The 10,852-nt window shown below is 35.0% G+C and overlaps 2 protein-coding genes across 2 annotated transcripts in view; both read right to left on the reverse strand.

Moving 5' to 3' along the window:
• Positions 1-5,780, reverse strand: part of LOC109536671 (protein spaetzle 3) — a 30,019-nt gene extending 24,239 nt beyond the window's left edge. The window contains exons 1-2 of the mRNA XM_019902984.2: positions 3,857-5,780; positions 259-785 (exon numbers count right to left, since the gene is read on the reverse strand). Coding sequence (XP_019758543.1) covers positions 259-738 — 480 coding nt within the window. The 5' untranslated portion in view covers positions 739-785; positions 3,857-5,780. The remainder of the gene's footprint in view (positions 1-258; positions 786-3,856) is intronic.
• Positions 5,781-6,596: 816 nt separating this feature from the next.
• On the reverse strand, positions 6,597-10,559 carry LOC109536670. The gene is made up of 6 exons (XM_019902983.2): positions 10,121-10,559; positions 9,254-9,443; positions 8,967-9,197; positions 8,228-8,545; positions 7,997-8,101; positions 6,597-7,822 (listed from the first exon to the last, which is right to left on the reverse strand). Exons 1-6 carry the CDS (start codon positions 10,199-10,201, stop codon positions 7,299-7,301), a joined length of 1,449 nt encoding a protein of 482 aa, XP_019758542.2. The 5' UTR covers positions 10,202-10,559; the 3' UTR covers positions 6,597-7,298.
• Positions 10,560-10,852: the final 293 nt, after the last annotated feature.

A 10,852-nucleotide genomic window follows, 5' to 3' on the forward strand; every position in this document is an offset into this window, starting at 1 on the left:
ATTACTTTTTGATAAATAATTCGTTCTTATTGCGAAATAGGAGCACTATTTATTAATCTGTAATAAAAGACGTGAGGAAATTCTGTCTTTTTTAAGGACAAACATTTTTGAGGCAAAATACCCAAAAAGAAGTTTGTAAAAAATAGTGATTGTCATGCCGAGACGCGCGTTACTGAGGGATCAAAAAATGTTTGATTTTTAATAGTTTTTGCTGTCCAAAAAAACTCATATTGTTGCAAAATAAAATGAATGACTTACCGGAATTTGAACAAAACTGCCATTATTCAACACGGGATGTGAATAGAGTGGCACTACCGGCACAGAACCGTTTTTAATGTAAATCGGCCCCTGAATCGGAGTCACTGGAGGCATGGGTTCGTCCTCATCCTCATAGTCATAATCTATAACTGCATGCACTTTCGTTTTACTTCCTGGATCGGTCACACGCGTGAACGTAGGCAATTGTTGCGGTGTTTGTCGATCGTTTGGAGGCGTTTGATACGGCCCCTGTTGCGGCTGTTGCTGATTGGCATTGCCCGATTGCGGGCTGGATGGCTGGCGCTGATTGGCCCCATAATCCTCGTCCAGGAAGGGTCTTTGGGGCGGCGGATAAGTGTAGGAGGTGCGGTAGGGCGGCAGCTGATGGGTGGGCGGCTGCGGCGGCTGGGGCGGCTGGTAGAAGTTGGTGAGGGGATTGGGGGTGGCCAGGAATGGGGCGCTGAAGTTCAGAAGAGCCATTACGGTGGATTTCACGAGAATGCCATGATTCGTCAACTAAACGGTGTCTGCAAAGGAAAATCAACTCAATTAGTGTGACTGGAAGGATTTTTTCCCGTTTGTTTCCTCAATTAGTCACTGAAGAATTCGCAAAGAATCGTTTTTTGATTAACGTTTGCCCATATTTTTTTATTCAAAATATACCATAAAATATCGATGAGTAGTAAACTTGTATTCGAAACGGCTGTTCTGTTCAGCTTCTTTCGCAAAATATTTTTCTTTCTATTAAACTGTATAACTGTGTGAAAATTCTTGAGCACTTAACTTCCCACAATAAATAAAGTGAATTTTCTCTTCAACAGAAAACACTTTTGAACGCTCTTAATTAAGTTAGTAAATTGTCGTAAATTTTTTTGCAAAGAAGTCGTATTGGATGGTTTTTCTATCAGGAGAAGAATTAGTATTGAAAAGTTCCCTAAAATAACCTCGCTACTTGATGCAAAACAAAATCCCTAGATAGCATCGATTCGCAGATATAGAGGGTTAAAAAATGGTTTTTTTAGAGATTTTCCCTAAGTTTCGAACCGTTCATACGATTATATATCACCTTTCAAATGGATCTTAATTTTTTAGTAGTTAAAAATTGCCAATTTAATCTTCTTGGAAAGGGGTTTGGTATCAAAACCTGGACAACAAAAATAAATTCAGTAAAACGGCTCCAGAGTGCTATTGAGTGATTAATTTGGAAACTTTTTTGGCTCGGGTTATTTTTCCACATTTCATTTCGTTTCTGGGATATTTAATAAAATTCTGGAATGTGGTTGCATTAAAAGTTGCAAAAGTTGCATTAAGCGACGGAAACCTAATTATTTGTGTCAACTTGAGTTGGTGCAAAAAATTGCTACAAAAGCACAGAACATTTACAACAAACTAATACAAAAATTGCATAGAAAACTAATGTATTTATCGCAGATGTTAGTTGTTAGGCGTTTAAAATCCTATCAATAAATTCCTCACGGGTATTTTCTGGCGTTTCATGAACGATTGATCGTAAATGTCCCCAAACAAAATAATCCAAAGAATTCAGATCGGGCAAGCGTGGCGGCCAATTCACTGGTCCTTCGCAAGGAACACTTTTTTTAATGAGTTTTTTGCCTCAATTGTGACTTTTCCAGCCTCTTCGGTGGCTAACATTATTCTCAAAACAGAATTTAAAAATTTTACATTTTTTGCTGAAATTCGTGTTATAAAAAAATATTTTCAAACTTTTGGCGCCTGATTTTTTTCAGGCAAATTGCCATTTTTGTATCTGTATTATGTGGTACTTCAACTGCTAAATATGGGCATCGATTACACATAATTCTAACTACCGTGAGAACGCTTTCGCCACTAATTAATATGTCACCATTCCAAAGACAATAGTAATAAAATGTTTCTTATCGCCAAAGGTTAACCGTTTGGGAAAAATGTAACTGAACGCATTTAATTGACTGCAGGTTTATTAGCAATAATTACTGCGGATTATGATGTATAAAATCCAGTCGCATTGAACAGTTTAGTGTAATTACCGATAGGCCGTTTGTTTGAATTTTAATTGAATTACGACACTTATAAGCAAACAAAGCGCAAATAATTCCTTGCCTGTCGAGCACGTGAGCTTTAAGGAAACTGAATAAAATGCATTATTGGAACAATATTGTGGGGCAAAAACTTTTTTCATACATATAATAGGCACTAGTTAAATATAAGAAAACTTTTGCGTTGAGTTGTTTTCAAAAGCTATTTGCCACATGTTTTATAAACAAAATCAGTTTAAATTGCAAAATTTTCACTGTCAGAGCTTTACTTTTTTGAAATGTAAAAAAATTCGAAAGTTTTGAACTCCTTGTCCAACTTATTTGCCAACGTGATTTCCTTTGAAGAAATCTAAAAAAATGTTTTGAAGTTTTGAATTAATTTTTCAACTTAGTTTTGCTTATTTAGTTGCTGTTAATTTCCGAGAAGTAAGAAATTTGAACACTTCTTCCCTTCTTTAAAAGTCTCAACAAAAATTCTGATTTCGTGTCCTTAAACGCAATGCATCGGTAAGGAAGCGCATTTTGAACAATCTAGTGAAATATATAGCAATAATTTCTAAAACATTTTACAAAAAACTGTTTCAGTTATTAAATAACAGCAATTTTTCAATCGTTCCCCGAAAGTGTAAAATTTTTGAATTTTTTATTGACCTATGGAATGCTTAAAAAATGGAAAATACAGTTTAACAATTTGCTTTTAATTTATGACAAAATTTAGGCCTATTTGCTCCCAGACTGTTAAATATCCCATAAATGACGCTCATTTTACGCTGAAAATTAACAAAAATGTCAAAAAATATGAAAAATATACAGGGTACAATTTACAAATATACAAGTATGAGGCATTTTACATAAAAACTAAGGAGTAAAATGTATTTTGCAGTAAAACCCCCGAATGACGCACTGAAGGGCCACTTTTTTACCTGAAAGAATATTTTTGTTCGACCATCGACACAAACTCAACAAAAAAGCGCGCCGCTTTAATGAAAACCCCAATATTTAGAGATCTGTTAGATTTTTCCTAAATTTCACTCGATGAAGGTTTTGGAAATAATTGGTCAACTCTAAAACTAGTCAAACATTGCGAGAAAAATGTTTTCAGTTTCATTCTTCCACTTCTATGCAACAATCACTACAAATTTACCACGACAGAATAATAAATAAAAGTTGATAAATATTTATATCATAATTAAATTACGCCCAATTGTCCACTGTAAACAATGTATGGCATGAGTAGTGAATAAACAGCAAACAATTTGGTAATGCGCTCGTTAAAATTCCCTGTGGCCCAAATCAGTAATTAAATGACATAATCAGCTACTTGTCCTCAACACTACATGGATCTTTGAAACTTTCACTTATTTTTAGACGACTTAAGATTTAAAAGCCATCACTCTCATATCACACCACTAAATTTAGAATTGCGAATGGCAAAGATTATTGGCCTCATAAATATTGAAAATGGTAATCAATTATTAACACGCGCAATAAATTAATTATTGGCTTAGAACAGGGGGAAAATGCTTTAAAATAAACAGTCCCTTAGGGGGACCTTCACTTACCCTATAGGAAAATCGTTGAAACTTGAAAGAAACGACCGAATGAAGTGAGGACAACTAAGCGAAACGGCGCGATTTTTCAACTTTTCGAACAAGCAAAGGAAAACAATCAACGACAAGAAACGCACGGCCAAAATGCGACAAGAACTTAATGAATTGTTAACATTGTCAAACGAGTGCGAAATTGTGACTGAAGTGTTAAAGTAAAGCGCGGTTTAGAGAGTTGGTAGACTGTTGTAAACCCCACTCGTACACCTACTCTTACTTTTTAATATGAATCGAATGTAAATAAAAGTTCACTTTGAAAAAATGTAATAGTCCATTAGAATGTGTTATGAATTCCTTATAGAGGGTGGATACATGCAGTCACATATTTCCTTGTATCGAACATTTGACTTTCTTTTTCAATCCTGATGTCCCTGAACCAACCCTATAGTTCACGCAGTTATTCGATCGATCACAATTAATGCCTACCAAATCATTAAGCAAAAATATTTTTCAAACATAAAACAGAATTTGCATTTCTATCATTTTTTGCGCGTAAAAGGAGCTCCAAAACCGCTCCAAAACTGATTCATAGTTCTATTTAAAAAAATAGTTTTGCTTCGTTTAGAACTGTTTCTAACTTTTAGCGTTTTCGAAATTTCAAAATGATTTTTCCGATGATGAGACCAAAAACACAAACCTGGCTGCTTATAGGTTGCCTACGAATGAACCATTTAATAAGAAGAAGGAAAACATCAGCAACTAAAATGTATATAAACCGGAATTTTTTTTATGCTCACTTGCATTGTTCTTTCAACTCGGTCGGTTTCTCACTGTTTGATGAAAAATTGCTCCGGAATTTTTGAATTGCAATTTATTAGCAGTATTATCGCTTTCGCAACATTTTAGTCAGTTAACATCATAAGAAGAAATATTGAAATGAAAAAAAAATATTCATGTACATATTTATATTAAATTGGAAAAAATTAATTACAATGCGTTGAACTCAATCAAATTTTTGATTACAAGTTTAAATTCGTTAGGCAGTTAATTTGAACGCAACGTCCACCTCGATTGTTCTATTAAGCACGTTTCGGTTTATACATAAGGAGCAATCATCAGACAAACATTTTGGTAATTTACTCGCATGAAACAAATGCAAATAGAAAGTTCAACTTGATGATGGTTTTAAATAAACTACAACGTATGTGAAAAGAAAACTGATCTAAATTTTGACCCACTCGCAATTTACACTCAAAATAGACTGCAAATTGTAGGGAATTGAATAAATGAAATTATCAAATAAAAGTGCAGATAGTGTTACTTTCAGCCAAAACCTCACTGGTGAGAACTAACACACTCGAAACAATTCCTGTGGGAAATTTTCGTTTTTTTCTTCAATATTCCCCTTGTTTCCTGATATATTAATCATATAGCACACTTTATTACTTGGTTGATTATCAATCCAATTTAGGCAAAGTGTTCCTTAAAGTAAGTTAGGAGATTGATTACTTCTTTTGTGCCTTTGACTTGGTGGTCACACTTTTGACCAAACCCACATAAGTAAAGTGAGTGTAAAATGTTTATGTTTGGGAAAAAAATAGCTGAATGACAAATACATAATTGAGAGTGATCGAAACAGTTTTGACCAGCGGCTGTGGTTTAGGAAGCGGTTCAAATCTTAAAACATGATTAATGAGTTTTCAGTGTTACATTTTTCCATATCAGATTTCATTTGAGATAAAACTAGCTGTAAATGGACAATATGTAATGTGGGCGTGTAATGTGTATACCGGGTGAAACGCGCATCTAGATATTCGACTAAGTAGGCTCCTAGTTAACAAAATTTTTTTTTTCAGAAAACTTTTAATCAAAACCACTTCAGTTGATGGTCAATTATTTCAATGATTTTTACCACCATCGGATACAACTCCATCGGATACAATAATTTATTTAGAAACATTTTAATAGTAGGATCACCCATAATAAAACAATACACATACCTACATGCGTCAACAATCAAACAAATCTCAATATCGTTCAATGCTTTTGTCTCGTGTGTTTTCCAATCGATTTCAATTAAATAATGAAAAAAAAATACGTGTGTGTGTGCCACAACGAGTAATGGTTTTTCTAATCGCAATCCGGATGCTTTGAGGCATATTATTAACGTTTTAAACGTTTGTTTATCAGACCTGTCGCTAGTAAAAGATAACGATTTATGATATGAGGGCGACAGATTATTTTATTTTGTTCATTCGCATGTCTGAATTGGTATCGGTTCCTGGTTCAATTATTACCATTAACAGCGTTATTTCAACTTCGACTATCGAAAATCAAATCAAGGATGGTACAATAAGGAATGCAGTTGTAAAACTACTTTCAATGAAGATGGACTGGCGGATATTTTAAAGTCATTAGCTGGAAAAAATAACCAGCTAATAGCTGAAAGTGGATTTTTGATTGGACATATTAAACCATCAAGTAAAACGTTTTAAACAAAATTTGGTCAGTAACAAACAACCCCTTGAAGAAAATCGCCACGCGAAGGGCATAAAAAGTTGGAAATTGCCCTGCTTTTGCTTATAGAAAGGCAAAAAAAAGATTTTGCAGCCTTGATATAATCAGGCCCCGAATGAAAAACACTGCGTTTTCTATTCCTAATTAATTATCAAATAACTAATCGACTAAATGCCGATTTCATCTATTCAACTTGAAAATGCATCCTTTTATGGGCTTTTATGTGCGAAAATGCAAATTTGAGTAATACCACGTTTATTATCCTGAAACGTTCAACATTAATCACATTATCGTGGTACATACATATGAAAATACATCAGTTGAAAATTGTTTAGGTCGAAAATAAAATATACAAAACATTTACATACTTACTTTCTAGCATCAATAATTAAACAGAGTTAGGAAAAGATAAAATCCTGGAGTATTTCTATGTACATGAATCACAGTGTTTCAGATATTGTTGGCATCAGTCAAATAATATATACGGCAAGCGAATGGCGAGAAAACCGTATATATATATTTTTATTCAAGTTTGCCACAAAAACTGTACACAATTCCAGATATGTAGGTTCTCGACCAACTTTCAGATCCTTCGATTTAATGAAATTTTCAAGAGAAAAACAATACGCCAAATAGGGCAAAAATATCACCTTAAATGCAAACAAAAAAGTATCTAAACTGAAAAAAAAAGGTGAAACCTACAGCAACAAAATGGCTTTTAACACCCTGTACATTTCAAATAGTTGGAAATATAGAGATCAGACCATAAAGAGTACTTACATTTTAGTTATGCATGCACACTACATTTTAGGACACATATTTTGAAAATTAATTGGCACTTTTCTACGTTTTGCCTTACAGGTTACATGTTTACATCAAAATGCTTCTCTAGGGCAGTGTAATCACAATGAAAAACCCTGTAAAAACATCTAAAGACATTTTACAACAGAACATCAGCCTCTTTTGGTTCCGGTTCAGTGTCAGACTGTTCAGTTACAATAATAACAGGCATATTAAGAATGATCTTTTTTGGTTCGGTGTGGATTTGTGCTGCCTTAACTTGCGCGTCCAACTCTCCATACTGAGTATGACTACTGAAATCTACATCGCAGCAGAACAAATGGATTAATTTTTCAAAATCCTCCATCAAGTTGAACCTGAGGCATTTTTTCAGATATGGCGGCATTTCCTTTGTTGAGTACGGCAAACAAACGACAAGGATTTCCACACTGGAAATCGCTCTATTCGCCTCAATCACCAAGTGTTTGTGTACGATCGGGTCGGGTTGGAAGATGTGCGTGCCGCAAATATAAATGATATGCGAGGCCTCAGATATATTGCTCACTATTTGCACTTTGGCCAAATTCTTCAAGGATTTCTCTAGTGCTTTCACGATTAAATAGTGCTTCTCAGGAGTTTGACTGTAAACGAGGTAAATTGTGCTCTGTGCCTCTTCGTTTTTATCTGGAAATTTACTCATTTTAACTGCAAAGAACTAACGATCTTAAGAGATTGTGTGCATAATTTTAAACAGAAATGCTTCAATTCTAAACTCATCAATAGACAAAATAGATTTGAAATATTACCACCCAACTTTCATGCCATGCTCGTGTTAAAATTCAGTTTAATGCTGCTTACCTACAGGCTGATTTCGTCGATTCCACATATGAAACATAAACAATATACAGGGAATCAGAAAACTAGCTCCGACAATACCAATAACTAACGGGGGATATCTTCTACCTGCAATAAATTTCAGATATTTTTCTCAAATTATACAAACAACGAACGATTTAGCAAAATTAAATACATACTTTTTCATACAAATATCCAAGTGTGCAACACTTAAAGCTTCTAGTAGTTACTTACGTATATAAATAGTCGCCGAAATACTCTTCAGACAAGCATCTTCCGGGCAAATATCGTTAACGGCGCTAATTTGGAAAAAGTAATACCCTTCATCATTATAGGTGATAAATTCAAAGGACAGCTCGGGCTCCAATCCTGCTTTTAGCATTCGCACGTCTAATAAAATGTTACTACCGCCTTTGATTTTAAACACTTCCACTTTGTAGTAAGTCACGTTGTACATTAGGGGTAAGGCTTGAATATTTAGGTAAATATCGTAGTTACTGGATATATCCACACTGCAGAATATTGCTCTGTTCTGTAAAGGAGTATCATTACCTGGAAAACAAATTAATATTTTCATTATGTGTACTAAGGGCAACTTTAGTCGAATTTCCGTGGGATTACTGTTTCAGGAGTCACTTTACTCACTTACTTTGAGTAGGACTATTTTGCACGTAAATTCTGCCCCATTGAAACCCATTGCGCCCAGAAAGCTCAGCACTTTAACAACGGCAAAATTTATTACTTTTATTACGGGAATAAAATGTAATTTTTGTCTGAAGCGGCTGAATTTGCGGTTTTTGATTGAGGGTATTTCTTTGTGTGTAAAAGGTTTCGAAACTTGCTCGCCAATCGCCATTTTGCCGAGGTAGGAGCAAAATAATCCACCACTTACTTATCGAGAAGACACGAACGTGTTCAAATAATATTCAAAGAGCTGTAGATTTTTTTCCTATAGGTACCAATGTTTTCTTACCAAAATTCGCCACATTCGGGAAATTAAAAACCAAGTTTTTATATAAAATGTCTGTATCCAGTTCCGCCATGAAGTCCAACAGATAATTCACGCTGCTGTTATAATGTTCGAAATTAAAGCACGAATCAATTGCTTCTGATATGGAAACCTGAGCGGCGTCATGGGCTCGGGAATATACCTTGCATATACTTAGATCCATCTCATTTTCCTGCGATAACCTCAGATGGGCTTCTGAAAATTCAATAAAAATTCAATTTGCTCCTTGTTCACATTCCAAATAGCCTTACTGTTCCATTTGATCTCGCGAAAAATGATATCTAATGAATATCCCCTTTTGTCGTCAAGAGCAGCCCGTAGCCTTAAGGACCCTAAATGGGAGTTCAGTTTATCGCTTCCTTCGAAGCCTATTTGGCCGCAGTCGCTCGAATCCAGCAACTTGGTTTGCACGGTATTTTTCGWTAATGGGGCCAGAAAGTACTAAAAATTAACCATACGAATAGCYTGTAAATACCGAGAGATTTAARGGGCTACAAAATRAAYTCTTTGAGAAATGAGAAACGTCGGTAGTTGTTCGTAAAATTTATATTTATGTATGTCGTTTAGAATTAAGTTTAGATGTGGAAAACGAGGCRGTTTTATGTGTTCCTGACTAAAATGCTGCAGTTATTAACCCAAATCAAACTTGCCCCATTCTCACTTATTAAGGGATGCAGAAATTGGCAATTTTAGGGCAAGCTGTTTGGAAAATATCGTGAAAAGAAACACGTACGTTGTMTCCAATTTGTTAAATTGTTCTGCTAAAACACATTTTTGAATGGTTGGCTTAAAATCAAATTCACTTAAAAGAAGGAAAACAGATTTTCGATAAATGAAATGAATATAAACCGCTTTTAAAATTAATTTAAAGAGTGTTCGATGTGGTTTCGATCATTAATAGTGTTCAGGATGAGTTAGAACTTGGGTACAACCTTATTTCAACCTAACTAACCAAACTAATTTCAATGTAGGTACTTTGCGCAACTGACCAACATTAAATATTACTTATTTTCTCGCCTGTGTAGATTTTGTAGCCCTAGTAAATGTTTCATTATAGCAGCAAATTCCTTCAATGTGAAAAGGAAGTTATGGAAATGTTTTTCTTATCTGGTACTCACCTGATAATCACATGTCGTCTTGGCATTGCTTCCTGATAAGCTGAGTAGCAACAGGCAAAAGCTGAGCTCAGCTAAACCCATGATAGCCGAATTGCTAAATATCTTCCAAATGCGTAATAAATCTGGATGACAATTTCTATTCCATGTGCCCCCAATGAAGCGTTTTTTCAATAAGAAGTATTCCCCAGAGAGGATTGAATATCCGGTACCAAAACAGGACGTTTTGGGACTCAAGTTGATTAATAATCGGGTGGAAAAACAGATTTTCAGGGCAAACAGCTCACAAATCACAACAATAATAAGGATCAAAAATGTAAACACAACCGGTTGCCAGTAGAAAACAGGGACAAGGACAAGGTAAACAAAAAWGAGATAAGGATACTCACTTTCACCCACGYATTGAACAGAGAGAGAAATSGGTAACTTCTGCAAACGCCCCAAAACYGGCGYTCATTTTACGTTGCATTCWRTACATTCGCCACGTTGGCCAGGATTGAAGTGCGCGCACGCTCGCGTTATGTGCACTGAAAAWTTTTTTAGGAGAAAATTACCGGAAKGGAAGTGAAATGGGKCTTGAGAAATTTMGAAAAAAGCAKCGTCATGTTTGAGTCGACTTTGCASATGAAAAAAAAACTMGCAAAKCTAAAACTTCTTGAAATCAAGACTGATTTTGACTGAATTTTTGAGAAAACTGACARCATTTAATGATCGATTGTTCACTTTCYAAAAAGT

This window comes from Dendroctonus ponderosae, unplaced genomic scaffold, assembly GCF_020466585.1.
Source record: "Dendroctonus ponderosae isolate FM_Combo_2020 unplaced genomic scaffold, Dpon_F_20191213v2 Dpon_F_20191213_2, whole genome shotgun sequence".
Taxonomy (NCBI): Eukaryota; Metazoa; Arthropoda; class Insecta; order Coleoptera; family Curculionidae; genus Dendroctonus; species Dendroctonus ponderosae.